The 22,873-nt window shown below is 45.3% G+C and overlaps 1 protein-coding gene across 1 annotated transcript; it reads right to left on the bottom strand.

The window, feature by feature from the left end:
- Positions 1-393: 393 nt before the first annotated feature.
- On the bottom strand, positions 394-22,140 carry ppp1r14bb (protein phosphatase 1, regulatory (inhibitor) subunit 14Bb). Its single transcript, XM_062516604.1, has 4 exons — positions 21,363-22,140; positions 3,839-3,922; positions 2,906-2,938; positions 394-2,606 (listed from the first exon to the last, which is right to left on the bottom strand). The coding sequence occupies exons 1-4, from the start codon at positions 21,561-21,563 to the stop codon at positions 2,538-2,540; spliced, it is 387 nt and encodes a 128-aa protein (XP_062372588.1). The 5' UTR covers positions 21,564-22,140; the 3' UTR covers positions 394-2,537.
- Positions 22,141-22,873: the final 733 nt, after the last annotated feature.

The following is a 22,873-nucleotide window of genomic DNA, read 5'->3' as shown; positions in this document are numbered from 1 at the left end:
TATCTGTTGTGAATAGCTTTTATTTCTGTACATTTTCCCTCCTAAAACAAAAGGACTCTTACCTTGACAAAAGAGGAAGCGGAACGAATTTCAAAATAAGAGTAGCTTAGGTCTAACAAAATAAGAGTAGGTCTACTAATCTAGTGCAAACTAGAGTGTAGGCTAATTGGTGCTGCAGCCTCTGTTGTATAGCCTACATTTGCAAACCTGCGTTAGTTTTACCCTGGTTTTACCCAACATGCATCAATATGAACTAAAACATGTTCAGGGTAAATTATATAGCTCACAAATTGTGCATTGTGCACCATTAGATTACATCATTTAATATAGAGAGCATACCAAAAACATTTTTTTCAAATCATAGTCAAATGAATTCACTCTACAACAAAGGTCTTTGACATATTTTTATTAAAGTTGCATAAAAGTGTAACAAATAGGAGAACAGGACAGTTTAATATTGCTACATTATTCTCATTTGTTTTCAAAAAACACAGCTCTGGAGCTTTCTCTAACAATGTCTACATTTTTTTGATAGAAGTATTTTGTTTGCAGTTTTTTTTGTATTATTTTTTACATTTTTTTAAATGAAATCCCACTTTTTTCTGGAGTTCTTTTACAGTAAAAAAAGAAAAGGAATCAACAGCACTAGCTCGTACACAGTAAAAATCCAACGATCCCATTAAATGTTAATATTTGCACCTAAAAATGCACCATAAAGAGGGTCTAAAGTCACACCCACTCCTAAAAAACAGAATCACCCACATCAAAAAAAAAGTACTTTATTCCTCTAAAGCTTCCAAAGATTCCATTTTGTGTAAATTGACTTTTTCCAAAATTAAACGTCTCTATTTATTTGGTTTGTGTAACTTAAATAAAACCTAAGGCAACGTCTGATATAAAAAAAAAAAAGAAAAGAAAGAAAGAATAAGGTGGTCAGCTTTCATCTGAAAAGGTGAGCACCACAAGGAGGAAAGAGAGGGAGAGAGTGAAAAGAGTGGCAAGGTGAAGAGTTCAAGGTTCAAAGGGGCGTAAGCCGAGAGAGGGAGAGAGAGGACGAGAAATAAAAGCATCTGAGGCAAAGATGGATGAGAGATGGTCATGTGCTGGTTTAGGAAGTAGTGACTGGCCCTTACTCTCCTCTCTCTTTAGGTCACACACGCCCAAGCACACATGACCAGGCACGCACACCTCAGTCACTAAACAGATACCTGAAAAATCAGACAGACAAACCCTGAACTACAGCTATGAGCTCAGACTTGTATCTGATTGGCTGTGCCCCTAGAGAAGACGGTGTCACGGCTAAGATGATTGGCTAGAGCAACTTGTGATTATTAGCTGGTTCTGGTTGTTGGCTGATTGATAAGCACGTCTCAAGTGTGACGCTGTAACCTGGTGATGCACACCATCTCTCTTCTCTTCATCTTGGCAGTTCCCTGAGGGTGGCAGTGGTCTGTGTCTCGGTCTGTGTGTGTGCATCTGTATACTGCTGTGTTCATGTGTTCTAGAGAGTGTGTGTGTGTGTGTGTGTCTGTCTGTGTGTGTATGTGTGTGTGTGTGTGTGTGTGTGTGTGTGTGTGTTCCCTCCACTTCACTCATCTCCCACGTTCCCCCTCCTAGTTCAGTATACTACAAAGTAACATGACCGATCATCATGTCATAGCAAAGCCCTTAACTGCACACTATATGAAGGGGAAATTAACGTTCAGAAAACAGAAGGAATAAATAAAAATTAAAAAAGAAGATCAAGGCCTCATCTTTCTAATCTCTCCTTCACGGTCAGCATGTTTCGCGTCCCCGTTGGCCAACACGGCCACGTCGCGTTGACTGACCGATCGACGTGGCTGGTTGGCGCGGGGTCCAAAAGTGGCGGCCAGTGATTCGTGAATACACAGGAACCAATCCGTTCTCCAACCTGTGCCCTTAGCCCTAATGGCAGCGTGAGTACGTCTACATCTGCACGTGTATGCCAACAAAATGTACACACACACACACACACACACACACACACACACACACACACAAAAGAGAGACAAAAAAAAAAAAAAACAAACACAGAAGTGTGTGCAGCATCAAAGACATGTTTTTTTTTTCTTCTAATAAAATAAAATAAAAAAATACATTTTAAACTGCTTCCTTCTCATTTTCAAGACATTTTCAAGCAAAATCTTAAAATCAAAACCCAAAAACAAAACAAAACAATAAAAGTTGAATAAAATACAATGAGATGGTGAACATAATAAGCCCTGCTTATAATCTGACATGATTGACTAGATTCGCTTCCCCTGCTCCTCTCCCCCCAACCTGAGAGAGAGAGAGAGGAGGAGGAGGGGGGGGGGGGTTGTGGGATGTGGTCACAGCCATCATCACCCACTCATTCCATCAGCTCTGGAGAGGGCAGTGAGCCCTGTGAGAGAGAGGGATGAGGAGATGAGAGGAGCTGTGGGGGGAGAGGGGAAAAAGGAGGGAAGGGAGGATAGAGGGAAGGAGGGAGGGAGGGAGGGAGGGAGGGAGGGAGGGAGGGAGGGAGGAAATAGCTTTTATTTCTTCTGAGGCGTGCTGAGTTTCTGCATGCCACGGATCTTGTCCAGCAGCTCAGACACAAAGTCCTACAAGAAGAGAGGAAGGACAAAAAGAAATTATGAAAATGGTCACAAAAGAACATGGCATTTATGACTTATTTTTGATGACTGTATAGATTGATTATAATCATGACCTGTAAAGAAGCAATACTAAACAGGTATTTCAAAACATTCTACTGATATGTTATGTGATCGAAATCAAACAATTAACAGTTTTTTTTTTCAAATGAGGGTACATTTGATATGGGAATGCACTGCCATTCAGCGCAGTATTTGAAAGGGGCATTAGCCAAAGTTTGCTAGCCAAAGTGGATGTGAGCACTTACGTCAGTAGGTTTGTAACAGTCTACTAGCAGGTCCTGTCAGAACAAAAACAACACACAGACATTAGATTTGTTTTGAAAACCGTCCATGAAAGTATAATTGATTATTCTGGCATCCTGAACTACCACATCAATTACAATATATTATTAGTAATTGGGCATATTGACAAACTCAAATGAGACACTTGACAAAATAGTCATCTTTTACAGTTTTTCATCTGATGACTGGTTCTCAGACTAATCACGCTAATCATGGTAATTCACTAATGTTTCCCTCAGACATGAAAAATATCAGGGCAATCAGCAAAGAGAGTGGAAGCCGAAACCAAAACGTATTGTGATAAACAGTAACATCAACACCTGTAAACATCTAAAAAACACACTTGGAAAAATGCAGACATTTATTTACAGCAAAAGTAAACCGACACACCTTACTTCCTGACTGCTGACACTGATTATTGTCAGTTTGTAAAGTCTATGCAAAGTATCGGAAGTATTAGGAATCCAGAGAATGTCTAATAAGGGCTTTGTAGATGGATTCTGCTCTGATCAAAGAGATTAGTAATGCTGGACCAATGATTTCAATGTTAGTGCCCATTGCGATGTAGCTTGGGTGTTCCCATCCTGCCTTGCGCGGTGATTTGATTCACGCTGCTAAGGCAGTCTGGAAACTACCGCCCTAATTTTAGCCTGAGATAGGGGACCAATCACAGAACAGGGGGAAGCAAGACGATGATGAGCTATGCACAGACGCATTTGATAGACATCCGTGGCGCCCAATGATCGGATCTAGGCATTTTTTTCAAATACGAGAAAATGAACGTCTGGTTGCCAGACCACGTCTCATTTGAGAAGTGCTTTGTGAAGGAGGTTGGCTTTCTCCGGGCTAAAACGAATACGTAGGGTAATGGACACATCAATGGCGAGCGGTCCTACCTTGACCCTTGAGGCACGATCCACATCACTCTGCATGTCCAGCAGCTCATCCACATCAATCTCCAACTCAGGGATGGCTTCCTCCTAATGGACAGAGAGGGAGAGAGAGAGAGAGAGAGACAGAAAGGGAGAAAGGGAGAGAGAGAGAGAGAGAGTGAGACAGAGAGAGAGAGAGAGAAATCAGGATAAACACATTAGCGTACAAAAGACATGTTTGCTTTGCACCAGGTAACCAATTGGCAACCCAGACATATTGATCGTCTCTCTCTCCAGCATGATTAAGAGTGAATGAACTCGTCTCTACGCTAACAGGCGTTCAGGGCTGCCTAAAGCCTGAGAGACCTTGGGCACATGGGTACACCAGGGACATCTCGTGTGCAACAGTTGCTCCATTGTTTCTAAACACTCCTGGTGGTCATTACACACTGCCCTAACGGTCAACGCTGAACCACATGTCCAGTCTAATAATACAACCAACATACTAATACAACGGTATGTATGGCAAATCTGATTTCACAACCCACATAATCTGTACTTGGGAATGGTGACATATTATTCCCCAGGTGGCTAAGTGCTATGTAGGTCAATTCAAATGGTAACACAACACACATCATAAACAAGGTGAAGTCAAGTGGTACTAAGTAGCATGCTGTGCTGAATAACATGAATGACCCCAACGTGATAAGTGACGACTGCATTGTGAGAGTTGAGCGTAAGTGGCAAGCATCCTCTCCACTGTGCTCCAACTGTTGGCCCTTTAAAACGTAAGACACATATGGTCCCAGACAGATTCCAGCCTTAAGTCCAGGGATCGCTGTGCGTGTTTTAAAATAGAGCAGCGACTCATTAAGCCCATGACGCATGTCGCCGGGGCTTTCTACGGAAAGCGTGCACCGCCGTAATTTGCCACTAGAGGTCGCTCTCCTTCAAACTATCTTTACAGGACTGTGCGTCCCTCAGCGCACTGAGCTTTTATGGGTTTTGTTTATTTGTTTTCATTCATTTTTTGTTTGTCTGCACTTGAAACTTGAAAAAATATACATGTATCTAAAAAAGCGGTTATTAAAAAATAATAACAACAATAATAATCTTTAATCACCTGGGATTTTTACCAAAAGAACTACATAAACAGTGTGAATTGTTCGACCGGTCTCGCACTAACAATATGTTGAACACACATTCTGTGGTGCCAACATGTCCAAATAAGTTAGTCCATACATCCTCATTGGTGGGAAGGAAAGGCAGAATGAGCAAATATATTTTTTAGAAAAATGCAGCTTAAAATAACTGGGTTGATAAGCACATTGCTGACTACTGATAGCTCAGGGTCTGGCTCACATCACAGAGGCTACGCTTGTTCAGACTTCCTGTGGGAACAACTGGATATACAGCAGATGTTTTTTGTAGAGAGTGAATGTGTGAGTGTGTGTGCGTATATGATTGTGTGTGTGTGTGTGTGTGGTGTGTGTGTGCACGCGAGGGGAATGGGTGAGTGTGTTAGTGAGAGAGAACATCAGTATCATTTTGCCAACATTCCACCTAATGTTGTTAGCTCTCCGTCCTGCTCCTCATGTCCCCACTTTTCCTCTCCTCCTTCAGGCCTCTTATCACTCGCTATAGGCTTCTTCTCCAAACACACGCCTCGTTTCTCTTCCCCATGGCGACACGCCTCCTCATTGTATTTGAATGTAAAAATATGGCTGTGTGCAGTCACGGTAGCTCCAACCCCTAATTACAAGCTAGACATCTCTCTCTCTCTCTCTCTCTCTCTCTTTCTCTCTCTTTCTCTCTCTCTGCCTCCCCTTTTTCCTCCTCCTCCCTCTCTTTCCATAGAGTTGTCTTGTTCATTAAAGGCCTAGTGGGTTAATAGTCTGACTTTCTCTCCCTCCACACGCCCACATCTCTCTATTCTCACTTTGCCAACAAAACCCGTTTCACTCCCTCTTTCCATTTTTTTTATTTACTCCACCCTTTTTCTGTACCACCTCTCTCTCTCTCTCTCTCTCTCTCTCTCTGTCTCTCTCTCTCTACTCACACACCCTAAAAAGGCCCTTCTGCGTGCCTTCTGTGGGCATATGCAGTAACCTTAGCACATCCCCAATGACCTCTCGGTGGTTCCACTTTGATGAGTCACTGGAGCCTGATGGGTTAGCGCGACGCACACTGCTAATAAAAGACCCAGCGCCACCAACCACATGGACCAGGGACCGGCACGGAGGGATAGGCTGCTTCAGCAATACTACTACTGGACTGAGAGAGGGAGAGGGAGAAAGGGAGAAAGAGTAGAAGAGAGAGAAAGGAAGACAGAAGAAAGAAAGAAAGAAAGAAAGAAAGAAAGAAAGAAAGAGATTGAAGACAGAGTGACAAAAAAGAAAGAAAGAAACAGATGGAAGACAAAGAAAGAGTGACAAAAAGAAAGAAAGAAAGAAAAAAAGAAAAAGAATTTAAGAAAGAAAGAAAGAAAGAAAGAAAACACAAACAGATAAAGAAAGAGAGAAACAGATGAACCAGAAAGAAAGAGTGAGAGAAAGCTAGCTTCTGGAAGGGCTGATTTCTGGGCATGTTTCCTCGGTTGCCAGTGTGAGCTGAGCGCTCCCCTTGTTTGTGGGGTTTTTTCCTCTCTCCCCCTCTCTTTCTCTCTCTCCCTCTCTGACACTCTCACTCACTCCTCTCTTCCTCCCCCTTGGTTAGAGGAGCCCAGACCAGCTGTCATTGCACCTGCCCAACTGCCCCCCTACCCACATCTCTCCCCTTCTCCCTTTGCAACTCCCCCTATCCCTCCTCTCTAACACACACACACACACACACACACACACACACACACACACACACACACACACACACACACACACACACACACACACACACACACACACACACACACACACACACACACACACACACACACACACACACACACACACACACACACACACACACACACACACACACACACACACACAGAGAGAAAGAGAGAAACATTCACACAGCGATGCCACTCTTGATAGAAACTTGAACAGGCCTCCTTTCAGACAGACACACAGATGTCCTTAGGAAAGTGCCATAACCCGCCTTTACTCTGCCTCTCACAGAGAGAGAGACACACACACGGGTACTTACTCACACACACACATACATACACACACCACACACACAAGGTAATTGAGTTGTAGATCTAAACATTGTCTGTTAATATATGTGCATCACATCTACAAATTCTAGATGGTGTGTGTGTGTAAGTGTATATCTGTGGGTGTCTGCGGGGATGTGTGCACAAGCTAAGTGGATATGAGGGGGGTTAAAGCCCTTAAGGATCTGGGGATTTGAAGCGAGGCAGGAGCCTGTGTGTCTGTGATAGACATGACAGTCACAAGAGGTGACCACTGCACACTAGCGATCTGTGTGTGTGTGTGTGTGTGTGTGTGTGTGTGTGTGTGTGTGTGTGTGTGTGTGTGTGTGTGTGTGTGTGTGTGTCAGAGTAAGAGAAGGAGACTGTGTGTCATGTAAGAGTGAGGGGAGGAGGGATAGATAGTCAAAAAGGAGAGAGAGGAAAAGAGAAACAGAAAAGAGAAAAAAGAGAGAAACAGAGAAACGGAGGGAGAGAGATCATATCTTTGAGAATGTATCTCTTTTTACTTTCCATTATGACACTACTGTGTTATTTGTAACACTAGCTTTGGCAACACTGTACCAGTCATGCTAATAAAGCACCTTTGAATTTGAATTTGAGAGAGAAAGAAAGAAAGAAAGAGAGAGAGAGAGAAAGACATATGAGAGACACAAAGAATGTTCAAGCCCAACATGTGGGCACCATGTGCTGCCAGTCACTCATGAAGCGAGTGAAAGATGGATGGAGGGAGGGAGGGAGGAAATGATGGGAGGAGTGGGGGAAGGGGGGATAGAGAGGAAGGGGTAGAGGAGCGTGGCACAGGAAATGAGACCGGGAGACAGACAGTGTGTGAGGAGCGAGAGCACAGAAGATTAGCGTCAAATCAAAGAGAGACAAGGAGACACAGAGAGAGCAGGGGGAGAGAGAGAAAGGGAGTGTGAGAGAGAGAGAGAGAGAGAGAGAGAGAGAGAGAGAGAGAGAAAGAGGGAGAGAGAGAGTGAGTGAGTGGGAGAGAGTGGGAGAGAGAGAGAGAGAAAGAAAGAGGGAGCGAGAGGGAGAGAGGGAGGGAGGAGGGGTTGAATTTGGGAGATGTTGTGCTGAGGCAGTGACATGCTCTCTCTCTCTCAGAGCTTAAGTCAATACTGTGTGGAGGAGGAGGAGGAGGAAGAGGAGGAGGAGGAGGGACCACCTTCTTAGCACGGGATGCTCATGATCAGAGCTCATCGTGCATAGCAGGGGAGGTGATGGAGACGAGAAGAGCTCTTATCATCCCTCACAAGCATACGTGTGTGTGTGTGTGTGTGTGTGTGTGTGTGTGTGTGTGTGTGTGATCTGCTGGGGGTAATCCTACACCCCAGTGGTTACTTCTAAATTCCATTTCAACTTAACCTCAACCACTCCTGAATAAGTGCATGTTTTGAGAGACTGTATTGAGTGCATCTGACTGCATTTGGAGACAATACAAAACTGTGTGGGTGAGTGACAGAGAGAGTGAGAGCGTGTGTGTGTGAGAGAGAGAGAGAGAGCAAGCGAGTGTGTGTGTGAGTGAGAGAAAGAGATTGTGTGTTTGCATTTTGATTTTGCTTTGTCTGGGGTTTTTTTAGCAGACAGGGAATTGGAGAGGCAATGCAGTGTGTGTATGACGGGTGTGACAATCTGTGTGTGTGTGTGTGTGTGTGTGTGTGTGTGTGTGTGTGTGAGTGTGTGTATCCATGCGTGTGTGCGAGTCTGTCTGCGGGCTGCCAGCCAGTCACCACGGATGAGATGTGACAGTATGGGAGCGGGTCACTTTCAGCTCACACACCGCCATGACCCACATACTGGAACACATGGCCAAGGCTCACCCGCCACCGAGGAAGACGAGCTCTCTCTCTCACTGGGTGTGTGTGTGTGTGTGTGTTCGTGTGTGTGTGGCGAGGCACGGTGGAAACCGTCTGGCATCTCCACCGCGCCACCAAGACGACCGAGACCTAGAGACTCCACAGAGCGCCGTCGAAGGAGGAGGAGAGGTGGCCCTGCACGTTGCCTAGCAACAACACCCCATAATAACAGTGCTCGGCGGGCTCCACTGCAGTAATGATATCCGTGAGCCGTATATCGGGGATTAAGATGGCTGGGAAGGATTAACATTGATTGAGGTGTTTTGCATCAGGAAGTGGTGTGGTGTGTGACATATTTTGAATAATCTTGGTCCAAATATGTTCATGACAAAAGGTTCAAGTTAAGTACAGTAACATGGGGCTTACGCAATCATAAGCAACTGGTGAAAACAGGATACAGCAAGGGAATGAACAACCAATAATCACTCCTGCTGCTAGTAGTTTGGGCATTTCAGAACAAAGATATCCCTTGGAGCACTGAACAGCTTCACAAAGGTTTTCCTATGAGGAAACTACACAGCGATTCACGCCTCTGAATCAGAGATGACTATATTACCGGATTGTGCCTGTTTAACTTCAAGTTTTATAACTCTAGAGGAACTAAACCGTTCCCCTTACACAGGTCTGCTTCCCCCTGTATATTGCTCACTGTTTCAAAATAATTTCAGGTATTCTCACGGGCCCCGCCAGACCTTTGACTTTGGTCTGCCGCCTGTCAGTCTGTAGCAACGGCTGTATATAGAGATAGATTATATACATGTGTGTTTCTTCTATTTATACAGACATTGGTTTGTACCAACCACACTGAAACAACTACACTTGGCCATGCACTGCATACTTAAAGAGCAAAAATGGCCTTCAGGCCATCACCAACATGCAAAACAGCCAACCATATGGGACTGCTTTTGTCTGAAACGTGTTCGGAAATGAAATCGGCTAAAGACTAATTGGTAATTTCTTGTTTCAATGCCCCGACTGCTGTTGTGCTCAAACTAAGGACTGACTCGACAAAACAGAAGTACATGTATGATTTCTTTGAGGTATGATAATGAAACAGAACACTTTCCAGAAATTAGTATATACTGTGCTAGTGTGCTATTCACAGAAACACCCATGACTGTGCAGCCGGTGCTGGTCTCCAGTGTTACCAGCTGAGTGAGTAATGTCTGTGAGACGGCCGGTCACCTTCTGAGTCAAAGACTGGCAAGAGCTGGACGTTGCCCTTTAAAACATAACATTTTCCGGTAACAACAACAAACCAGGTAATGTACTGTATTAATGCACAAAACGTCTCATTGCGGTTTCATTTTTGAACCGCTTAAGACATCGACGTTCTCACACTTTTCCTCACGTCATCTATATACCAACATGATGTTGACACACACAAGAGTGACACATCTCTTCATAAACATGGTAAATGACGAGAGACAGACAAAGGAAGGCTAGTACGCACACGTTAGATCTCGCTCACAGGAAGTGAGGCAAGATGGGCCATGGAAGATAAGACCACGGAGGGAGGATATGGTCAGATGAAGCCCCACATCCCCTCCTGTATACACGTTGGCAGGCTAGATGCAGGCCAGCTCAGTCTAGACGTGCCTGTTTTTGCGTTTACCCGGATCTGTGCACTGTCGTCATTTCGCTTGTATGTGGCACGGCACAACATTCTCCGCAGTGGGCTCCCCCCCCCCCTCCTTCATAATTAAACGCAGTACGGGGGGGCTGTTGCAAGCATGTCAGCTCAATAAGCAATAAGACATGAAGGCCTGCACAACTCACTGCTCTTTAAAACTGTAATACGGTGGCCTGCGGGGGCCAAGAGGCCCCGTGATGCTCAGTTTAATTTCATAACGGCGTGGGTAGAGGGAGCTGGCTCTGCCTTTAGCAGGCCGGGTCTTCCACGAAAACCACCGCCTCCGACAGGAAGGCGCACGGGAACGTTCGGCAACGGGATGGATCCTATTGGCCCGTCGAGCGCAGGAGTGACCCGTTTGGCAGGTAGAGGCGACACATGCGCTGCACGCGGACTGGAACGAATGGAACATAACTGGCATAGCCGGTGCCAGGACGCAGAGCGCGGCTTGAGGCTGGCGCTGCCACGAGGTGCCGTCTGCCCAGCGTTGGAGTCAAGAGTGGAACAGCAGTCATGCAGCGCAGGCAGCCAGGGACCACATGTTGGCTGATGAAAGAGTGAGAGAAAGAGAGAAAGAGAGGGGGAGAAAGAAAGAAAGAGAGAGAGAGAAAGAAAGAAATAGAGAGGGAGAAAGAAAGACAGAAAGAAGAGAGAAAGAAAGAAAGAAGAGAGAGAAAGAAAGAAAGAAGAGAGAAAGAAAGAATGAAAGAAAGACAAAGAATGAAAGAAAGACAGAATGAAAGAAAGAAAGAGGAAGGAAGGAAGAGAAGAGATGGACACTAGTAGCAGAAAAGTCATTAGGATTCCCAGACACCTCAACTGAATGCTTGATTACTTATAAGCTGTGACAAGCTTAATGCAGTGAGGGGCTGAGTTAAATCCTCTCTATAGGAAGGAAGGAACTCACACTCTCTCTCTCATACACACACGCACACACAAACTCACAAATACACGTGCGTGTACACACACACACACACACACACACACACACTGGAATGGGCAGTGGAAAAATACAGAGTAAGCTTTCCATTTTCTTCCTCCCTCAGCAACACGCCTCCTCTTTTTTGCCTCTTTTTTTTCTGACTCTCTGTTGGTCTCTCTTTCCCCCAGTCTTGACTTGTTCTTCAGACTGTGTGTTTCCTACGATGGCTCTTCAGTTCGTTTTGTCTCTTTCGCCCACTAATGCTCCTCAGTAGCACACATTACAGCGTCTGCAGTCACACACTGCAGCGTCTGGAGAGGCCCTCATCAGGAAAACGCACAGAATATGTGACAGTTTTTTGTGTGTATGTATGAGGGGGGTATATGTGAGTAAGTGTGAGTGTGTTATGTGTAAGAGAAGGTAGGTGTGTGTGAGTGTGTGTGTGTGTGTGTGTGTGTGTGTGTGTGTGTGTGTGTGTGTGTGAGAGAGAGAGTAAGTGTGAGTGTATTATGTGTAAGAGAAGGTAGGTGTGTGTCTGTGTGTGTGAGAGAGAGAAAGAGAGAGTAAGTGTGAGTGTATTTGTGTAAGTGTGTAAAAGAGGTGTGTGTGTGTGTGTGTCAGTATGAGAGTGTGTGTGTGAGAGAGTATGAGAGTGTCTGTATGTATGTGTGAGTAAGTGTGAGTGTACAGTATATGTGTAAAAGAGGGGTGTGTGTAAGTATGAAAGAGTGTGTGTATGTGGGTCTACGTACGTGTGATTAAGCATGCGTGCGTGCGTGCGTGCGTGCGTGCTCACATGAGTGTGTGTGTGTGTGTGTGTGTGTGTTCACATGAGTGTGTGTGTGTGTGTGTGTGTGTGTTCACATGAGTGTGTGTGTGTGTGTGTGTGTGTGTGTGTGTGCTCACATGAGTGTGTGTGTGTGTGTGTGTGTGTGTGTTCACATGAGTGTGAGTGCTCGTCCCTCCAGGGCTGACATTGTGAGAGACAGCAGTGGGCCCATGGAGGCAGCCGGTCGGACCAGCCGGATCTGGTCTTGTGAGGGGAGAGCAGGACACTCGCTGCCCCGGGCCAGGACTCCTGCGAGTGGGCAGGGGAGGGGAGAGGGGTGGGGTGGGGTGGGGGCGCTGCTGGAGCACCATGGCCGGAGAGGGCTTTGAGCTGCTGTTGCACATCACATGCGCAAGTGTGCTCATCAGGAATTCGCAGACTTAAGAATAACAAACGTGCAAGTGCTCTCACTCCCTCATACAAACATACACGCTCACACACACACGCCCACGCGCCCACACACACACACAAGCACAATTAACCCTCAATGCACATGCTGAAAAGTGTGTACATACAACAGAGACAATCCTGAGACAAATATACACAGATTGAAAAGAGAAGTTGAGTGCAGGTGAGAAAGGGAGAGAGGCTGAAAGTGAGAGGCATTTCAATGAAATGGATCAGTGGAATCTATCAATCAGGGACAGAACCATTAAAAACAAACGTCTAATAAAATCAATCAGTTGATCAAGGAACACTGGACAGGCAGTAAAAGAAGAGATCAGAGCAATAAAATCAATGAAGGAAGGAATGAATCAGAGCGAGAGAGAGATCCCGGGTGAGACGCTCATTTATGATCTGGGGCTGGAGATTCCAGTCGGAATGCTGATGTTTGGCCTGCACAAAGGGAGAGAGCAGTCTGGTCTCTCGGGAGGGGGGGTTGTTTGGGGGGGGGGGGGGGGGGTGGGAGGCCAGTCACATGATCACATGAGACCTCTTTCCCATGGAGCTGAGGGCCAGCCAGAACACAAACACTCCACAGGTCAACGCCAGAACTCAACAGCCCCACAAATGGTTTCCTGCCATGTGACACCAGAAAAGACTAAAAAAGCTACAGAGAGGGGGATGGAGGTGGTGTGGAAGAGAGAGAGAGCGAGAGAGAGAGAGAGAGAGAGAGAGAGATGGGGCAGGAAGGCATAAATGAATTATGTACGGTTGAAAAATAAATGTTTATACATACGTACATATATGTGTGTGTGTGTGTGTGCGACTGTTTGTGTGTGTGTGTGTGTGTGTGTGTGTGTGTGGAGGGAAAGTTCAAGATCTCTTAATTAAGATAAGTGATCATGGCTTCCTCTGTGGAATGAAGAGTGTTTTCCAGAGCGCGGCCTGTGACCAAACCCCATTGGCCGAGTCAATAAGTGTAATGTACTTAAAAGAGTGGTGAAGAGGATTCAGCAGATTTATGCAGACACTCACACACACACACACACACACACACACACAAACAGGCGTGAGAGATGGATAGAGAGAGGGAGAGAGGGGCAAGGGAGAGAAATCATGACTGTGCTAAGTGCATCTGCGAGCGATAGATCTTTCTCAGTGAAAGGTTACAGGCCCTCGTCATAGAGGATGTGGCGAACCAGTGTTAATCCTAGCAGAGCAGCACGACCACCGTGCGCTCGTTCCCTCGATCGCTCTGCAGCCTCGGCTACAGATGGTCTCTTCCTAGGAGATAGTTACACACGCTAAATCACTCCATGGCATGCTGGCTGTAAATATCATACACATGTCTGCTTTACGTGTATCTAATACAAGATCCAATTCAATGCATGAACTAACCTACATAAGTAGAGCAGTGCAAGGCTACTGATAATGCCGTCATCTAGAACAACAGAAGGGTTATTTTATTGTGACTCAAAAAAACCCAAGGAAAGAGTAGGACACTTTCGTAACAGAACAAAGTTGCGTTATCGAAGGCTCTATGTGCAGTTGTTATTGAGGGCCTTTAGATTTTGCAAGAATTTATGACTGAAGTTGGAGGGACCACCCCAAACCACTCTAAAGCAGCCTCTCAATTGTTCTACTCCATTAAATGCACTATTTCATTAAACACACTATTTCATTAAACCGCTTGCATTCAAAACAATGGGCAGAATGGCCAAGTCCTGCTAAACTGAACCCGAAACGGTCTCCACTAGCTGCAGGATCACTACCCACCTGTTGTGCTGCCAAAACAGGACTATGAAGATAACTGTGGAAAAACTACAATAACAGGAAGTATACGCTCTAGAACATCATCCCCTTTAAGTAGGTCAACAAAATACACAGTAGCCGACGCTATCACATCCCATAATGTCGTCAGTATGGAAGAATTTCTGTCCTCAATTACCGCAGTCTTTTCTAGTCCTGATGAAGTCCTGATGAACTGACAGTGTGAGCAAACACAAAAGGGGGTGAGACAATACATGTTGCAGTCAATCAGTGAGACTACAGCATACTGTATATCATCCTAAACCACAACAGTTACATGGAAAACGACACTGTCAGTCACTGTTGACGCTCAAGGCCATTTTTAATTAAGCAATGTTTCCGAGTACTGTTGTTGTGGCAGATTTCTTCTTCTTTTTTCTTGAGAACTCCTCATGACAATTTGCCTACAGATGATTAATCAGAATATGTGGAACCGTTCTATGGTTGCCCAGCAACACAGCCCAAAAGGTTGCCTCACATATCATCCATCACCTTTACTCACTGCTCAGGGCGACTTAGTCTGACAGCAGAAAAAGGGGCTCAGCAGAGAAGGAGTGTCCAAGGAGGAGCAAAACCGAGTAGCCTCAAATATCTGAGAAAATGTGCGGGCTGCCCCAAGCGTAGCAGTTGATCAGACATGCCCAGGCCATTATGGGAATTGCCAGACAAGTCCAATCGATACCCCCACATGAAGAGGCCAGACATGCTCAATCAATACTCTATAAGAAGAGACCGGGCATACCCAATCTATTAGCGAGTACACTGATCTCCACAGGGCTTCATAAAAGACTAAGAACAGTCTTCACATGATCACATGTGCCATTTGACCATGTCTAACTGGTCGAGAAGCCGCAAGAGCGCTAATCGTCAGATAACCAATCTTGCTTCTCTGTCTTTCTCCTTCCCCAGTCTTTCCCACTCTCTTTCTTTCTTTCTTTCTTTCTTTCTTGCTAAAAGTCGGTCGTTTCTGGAGCGGAAACAGAAGCCGGCGAGCGTTCATCATGCTCCCTAGGTTGGAGCACTTTAGGATATCCACTCTGACAGAATGCAAATGCCGTCGGGGAGTACAGCGGGGGAGAAAGCTTGGTCAAGTCCTGATTTGCCTGCAATTGAACCGAGGCTACGCTTGAACAGCCCTGACACAGGACTCATGGCAATGCTAACACACAGATACATACACACACATACACACACACACACACACACACACACATACACATACAAATGCACGCGCACACTCACACACAAACATGCACACTCACACTCATTCAGTCAAAATAAGGTCATTAGGGAAACAGGAAGCATGACTCGCTTTGCAAAAAGGAAAAAAAGACAAAAATTGCTCCCCCACGATTAGGGAACGTATTGTTCACCTCGCTCTCCCTCTCGTAAGAACTTTTATTAATCCATCGTCTGAGCGGGCGAGCATGTCGAAAATTGCAGAGTGTGGACAGAAAGAGAGCAAGAGGGGAGGGAGGAGGGGGGGGGGACAAAAGAGAGCATAAGAGAAAGAGAGAGGAGCTGCTGGCAGAGTTCTCCGGGTTCTGAGTTAATTGCAGGTTCCTTTACTGTAATTACTCCAAAGCTCTTTAGTCTAATGAGAACATTGCTGCGGTTCCGTGTCGGTCAAGGCATCATGATTGGACACACACATACCACCCCCACCCCCCCTCCTTCTCAGACTCTATGGCCTTTGACCTTATTGTGACAGCAAGGACGTCAAAGCAGGTCAAGACCTGACTGCCGATGCCAAAACTGAGGGATGGATAGAGGGATGGATAGATGGATGGATGGATGGATGGATGGATAAATGGATGAGGTCTGGTGGAGTGATCGGTCTAGACAGTGTGTGAGACAGGAGGGGGGGCTTGTTCTCTCCGGGGAGACTGTTTGCTATGAGGAAAGAGCGAGTGAGAAAAATATGGTGGAGGGGTGAGGAAAAAAGCTTTTTAAAAAGAATGTCCCCATCAGACTCTTTCTGCAAGACTTCCCCAGAGAAGAGGCACACACAGACAGACAGACAGACAGACAGACACACACATGTCCCATGAGCGAAAGCATTAAACTTCACATTCCCTAAAATACATTACAGATGCATGGACAAACAACACACAGACTCACATACACATACGCTGTGCGTAAATCTTTCACAACAACTGCGTAGGGAATGTGAGAGAGAGTACTCCATCACCCTGGACTCCCTTCGCACGAGGTCACTGAACCTCTACTCAATCCCAACACTCGACAATGAGCTGGTTCCCATACATTTCAACTGAACCTCTACTCAATCCCAACACTCGACCATGAGCTGGTTCCCATACATTTCAACTGAACCTCTACTCAATCCCAACACTCGACAATGAGCTGGTTCCCAAACACTTCCACGTGGAGCAAGGCCAGCATGGCACAAGCTCTTCACATGGCTTTAAATACACTGATACCATTAGCCGCAGCCACTGCTCCAGGCCAGACTCCCTTAGACATACTCCTCAGTGACGGCCCTGGAGATTTCACAGAATTAGATATTTGTGAGCAAAGACTTAGCGGCCCCCTGAACGAAGCGCTCAAATCGCATCCCAGACACATTTCCATCTGCTGATCCCGAATTACATGCGGGTCTGAAAGAGCAGCTATTTCCAGAAAGACTCCTCAAACCCTTTTACATAAGGGCGGCTGGACTTTCAGCTCCCTGCTGTCCAAGCAATTGGAGGACTAAGGTTGTCTAAGGTTTGGGCTTGGGTGAATTTAACAAGATGGTCATTTCTTGGGAAGAGTATGTCCAGTAATGCGAATAAAATGGGTCAGGTTTTCCTAGAGCAACATAGTGGTTACTGATAGTTTATTTCTTTAAAGAATTGATGGCCTTGCTATGACAACCTAACTGTAAGCAAAGAGTCAGTTCTTCATAGTTGAGAACTACAAAGGTTTTTCACCAAAGAACATCCTGATGGGTTCTGGACAGAAACCAACTCTGAGACCCAAGAATCTGATGAACAATACCTTTACCACACATCCTGGGATATAAATCAATCAAGGTGGTGACCTGTGAAAACAAACTAAAATGCAACTACTTGTTCCAAGAAAAACATAATTTGTCTAGATGGCTGCTGAGATCACAGACAGACAAGACTCTCTCTGTCTTGGCTATCAATCACATGTAACCTTTTGCTCCATAAAAATCAGGTCTCGTCAGGTAACTTTCTCAGCCAACGTTTAGCACACATTCAGTTGCGCAACCCCAGCCACCTTTATTTAAGACAGGTATGCACTTAAGTCGTCCACATAAGCCGCCATTTGCTTATGTTCCCTATATGGCCTCATTATATAAATGCATGGTATCGCCATGATTGGATTAGCAAGCACATGGCGATTAGCCAGTTGTTCCTTACACCACAGGGGAGTCTGCTGGATGTTCTGAAGCGAGGGGAAACGGGGGGGCGCTGGAAGAATCGTGAGGTGAAGGCGGAGAGGTTGAGGGGGGCTCGATTGTTGTCGACTGTCAACACCCCCAGAGATATGTGTGGCTGACACAGGGAGGAAGTGCAGCATATGAGGAACGCTTTGAGGTTTCTGCATGGCTTCCTCTTTGTTACAAGGCTGATAAGTCAATATTAATAGTAGTGCAGTCAGGCTATGCCCTTCAAGCTTCTCAAACCCTTTCACATTTTAGCAGCTATCTGACAGATGGAAACGGGAACGTAGGGAATTTTCCATATGGTATGGTAACTACTGGAAATGTACAAGTAGTTATTTGGCAATGGTGACAAAGTCATGGCATTAAATTCTCCATGGATACTTTTACTGCATGTGATTGTTTCTGGTTGGCGGTTATAGTATTACAGTACAGACTGGCCTCATTTGATGGAAGTACAGTTGGACCACATGCAAAGTGAACCCGTTTTGAATTCTATTTGAATCTTTCTTTATCAGGGAGACAAGCTTTGGATATGCTGATGCCATGATAGATCAAGGCCATCAACCTACGCACACAGCAACACACAGACACACACACGTGTGTATGCACACATACACAGGTAGAGGAGCGGAAACGTTTGATAAGCAGCAGCAGGTGGGGTGTGAATGTGTGTGTGCTTGTTTGAGTGTGTGTGTGTGTGTGTGTGTGTGTGTGTGTGTGTGTGTGGTCTCTCTGACACCTGTGGTCTCAGTTTCCTTAGGTTTCAAACTATTTTCAAAGTATTTATTTCAAAGGGCTCAGGCAAACATACAGCTGAGCTAAGCATACAGACCCACATATACACACACCCATTCTAGCACACATACGTCTCTGATCTGATGTGTGTGGATGTTGATGCAAAAAGTAGTACAGAAAGATTTGCATTTGCACAGACACACCCAATGGAGGATGGCATTTTTTTTTATTTAGTCCTGTGTTACTTGGTACTCATAACAAACTCACTTCCTCTGACTTTACTGGCATTTCCTGTTAACTGTGATTCATGTCTGTGCCATCTCATCACCTCTTACTCCTTTATGATTTTATGACCCATTCTCTTCTCTCTTTCACACACACACAAACATATTCTCTCACACACACACACACACACACACACACACACACACACACACACACACACACACACACACACACACACACACACACACACACACACACACACACAGACACACACACACACACACACACACACACACAGCTGTTCGACATGTTTAGTCATGCTACCTCACACTTGAACAGTATACAGCTGTAGGTCAATATAAACGGTCACAATATCCCTATTTTTGGCTGTTTGCCTTCTCTTCTCTCTTCCATATTTCCTTTGTAAGACATCCAAAATGTTGGGAATGTGCAGAGTCATTGGCCAAGGGCAGGAAGTGAGCAAGTCGTGTAAAAAGTTAACTCGGTTACTCTTCTGGGATTTCAGAGGTCATCATCACATGTAACCGATTAGATGATTTGGTCCAACAGAAGTCTGCCATTGTTGGCCTCACTACACATGTTTGTAAATGTTCAAGCTACTGGGAGGAGTAAGAGACAAAAAATAAATAAATAAAAGTATAAAAGCTGAGAAGAAATATTGGCGGTCTGATGGCATGAGACTTGATTTTCACACAGGCATGAAAACAGCGTGTTCATTTTTCCGTGTGTGTGGGGGGGGGGGGGAGCCCACCGTGCACCAGAATCTTGTTTCTCAGGTCTTAGGAGTGTGACTGGCTGTCTTCTCTCCTCCTCCCCCGACACAAGGCCCATGGCTCTCCATCTCTCACTTTGAGTAATCCTCACACCGCAGTTGCTGAAAATGACTTTCTGCTGTTTTTTCAGGGTTACTTGTCTCTGATTTTCCCATTAACTTGTGTTCTATAGGGCTACCAACCAACCACACTAACCCATAAGTCTAATATTTTTTTTGTCTATGTCTGATATGTATAATAGGGCACAGACGTTTCTCTGAGAAATATAAATATGCTATGTTATTCTAAATGGGTTTGACTGGGCTACATATGACAATCTGACAGAAGGAGCCAAAGGTGTCTGTGCCAACAAGATCCAATTCAAACAAAAGCGCACGTGTTGCATAAAGAACACACTCCGGCACTCTCCCCTCTTTGCCGTGATTCCCCTCTTCCTCTCCTCTCTTTTTCCCTTTTCGCCTCTATTCAATTCCACGGCACAGGCCTTCCCCTCTTTCTCTCGAGCCACGTCTCCCTTGTTGTTCAAGAAGCGCCCTGCTACTCCAGTTTTCCACTACAGAAAGACCAGCCCACGTCCTTCCCAGCTGTGTAGGGGGGTGACGACGCCAAAAAATGACTTTTTCACTGGGAAGCGACTCTCATTTCGCCTCCAGCTGGGCAAGCCTGTGACTGTGGCTCTATGCCACGCTGGCTTTCTCCAGCCTCCTAGCCAAGTCATTTGCTTTTGGAGTACATTTTGAATAAAAGAATCGGCGTAGTCACCACTGGAGTATGTCTACCGTATAGCCTATTCCGTAGGGGGTCAGGGGTGTATAGTGGTTTGAATCTGAAAGGAGTTTGAATGATAAAAAGAATTGAAAGAAGCGCCTCAGAGAAGATCAGTTTTGAGATCTGCACAGTGCAGCATTGAGGGAAAAAAGGGGGAGGGGGTTAGAGACAGAGCAAAGCTTCGCCTCAACCACATGTTCATCTCTTTTGTCAACGAAAAGCGGCTGGTCTTACCTATCGATATTAGTTTTTGTCACCTTTGATTCATGTTGACTTAAACCGCTTCCGTGGTGTGTCATCTCATATTTAAAGCGGTCCTGACATCTGCCATCTTTCTCCGCGTTAAAGAAAAGGAGCAGCCTGAAATAACGCCTTAAAACATATTCTGTATAAATATAAAACTACAGTAGCCTACTAAAATGTCATTACGACCAGTAGGCTTATGGACATGGTTAGGCCTAATGTAAAGAAGACCATTTCTGCTGCAATGGTCTGCTTCAATCTGTGCAAAGGCCGAGATTGAACACACTACCCGTGTTAGTTTGAACAATAGAGCCGACAGGTAAAGGCTGTGGTTGAACCATGCCGTCCAACTGCTACCGGATAAAAGAGAATTTGCTCCTAGCAGGCTACTAGACCAAGTTCTCGTAACGTTAGGATTCTTAGAATAGAATATGGGTCAATGCCAGATTGCTTGACTCACGTCCACGATCCGTTCACAGTGTGAGGGATCATTATTTTGACGGACGCCGATTGATTTAGCAATTATGTCATTAACGTCTACAGCTGTCACAGGTATTGCCGCAGTTTGGTTACACACAACAGAAATATGATCGCCTAAAATCGAAGCACAGTATCCTAGCACATATGATTGCTTAGGCTACTCAGTAACACTGCGCGACAAGGATGTGAAGAGTAGCCTGTCACATTGTTGCACATCAGAATACTTTGTGGTAATAAGGATTGGTAATAAGGATGTTTAATTGCATTTGATAGCTGCTGGCCTTGCGCTACATCTTACCTCACAGTCGTAAAGATCCGTTAGTTGGTCAATAATCCATTCTTCCAGATTCAGTCTCTTCCTTAATTCTTTCCGGTCGTATTTTACGGTCACCCTTCCTTGTTTCCGAACTGGAGTTTCGGGCTCCTCGGTACTACCAGTAGCCGTCTGGAAATACACGCGGGGCTGTGGGCTTGATTCCGGGCTTGTTACCGCCGCCATGGTCCGTCAATGTCTTCTTGATGCCGTGGGTGCAAACTCGGAGGTGTTCTTTTCTTCCCCGTGACGGTGTGCTGGTCAGCTTTGAAATGCCGCTACTACTGTGCTATTGTTCGCGACATGCAAATTTGTAAGGCATTTGGCAACTTTACGCGTTTAGAATGGCAGTTAAGGATCATAGAGGATAAATTCGTAGACTCGTAATGTTATAGCTCGTAACAATACAGCCACGCAGTCCACGAGGGGTAGGGGAGTCCTTGCTTCAATTCGATCTGTGTTTTGGAGCTGAAAAGTAGCCTACCTCTTGCATCTAATTCAGTCAAAGCATCCGCTCCTCGTGGGTCTCTATCTAGTTGTGAGTGTAAGACGAGTCTAAAATTCAGCCGGTGGTGATTTCCGGTCGGAACAACTTCGGAAAAGTTCTAAGATGAAGTCAACTTCTTATGACAATGAAAATGTAGCGTACAATAATAAATTAGTTTTCGCCTAAAGTTAGCGACCTTTCTCTCCTATCCGATCTGGTTTTGTTCCTTCTCTTCCCCTCTGCTTTCCCTCTGTGCCTCCCTTGCTGAATGGTGCAGTGCGAATACACCCCCTCCTCCTGCAATCTCTCTCTCTCTCTCTCTCTCTCTCTCTCTCTCTCTCTCTCTCTCTCTCTCTCTCTCTCTCTCTCTCTGTAAGTAGGCTCAAAGCACATATGTTCACACACTCACCTCACCTCATAGCCTTCACTCAACCTGGTCATGGTCAAATATTGTAGAATAAATGTTTTCAGGACAACAATGTGATGACAACTATCTTTACATTTAATGTCACTTTTATTTTTTCTGCTGTAAAAATCATTAAACATCTTCATGTCAGATTGTGACATATCACATGAGAGATATCAATCAATAGCCTACAGGTTGTTGGACTACTACAAAGTGCAGTAGGCTACAAACTGTTTGACCAAAAATAATTTAAAAGCCAAATATGTTCTCAGGGGGATTCACCACAAGCTTGTCGTTCTACAGTAAAAGGCCTGGGTTGCTCGTGACTTTACCTTGAGGGTAAAGCATTAGCACACAGAATCTGAACTTTTAACAACCGGGAAATGGCAGCTGCAGGTCTTCAAGTGGAGTGGCAACATTCCTCCAAGTCAGGGACGAGCGGCCTATTGTGTGAGTCACGGCGGGAGACAGACTCCCCGTTGCGAGAAGCTGAAACTTTTAATTAGTGGCATTGCGAAGTGTGCGGAGGAGCCATGCTGGCAAGCCCTCCTCCACCGCCAACCTCGCCCCTACAGACTATTGGAATACCACAATACAGTAACC

Source organism: Sardina pilchardus, chromosome 16, assembly GCF_963854185.1.
Source record: "Sardina pilchardus chromosome 16, fSarPil1.1, whole genome shotgun sequence".
NCBI lineage: Eukaryota > Metazoa > Chordata > Actinopteri > Clupeiformes > Clupeidae > Sardina > Sardina pilchardus.
The sequence above is the reverse complement of the archived record's forward strand: the minus strand, read 5'-3'. Positions and strand labels throughout refer to the sequence as shown.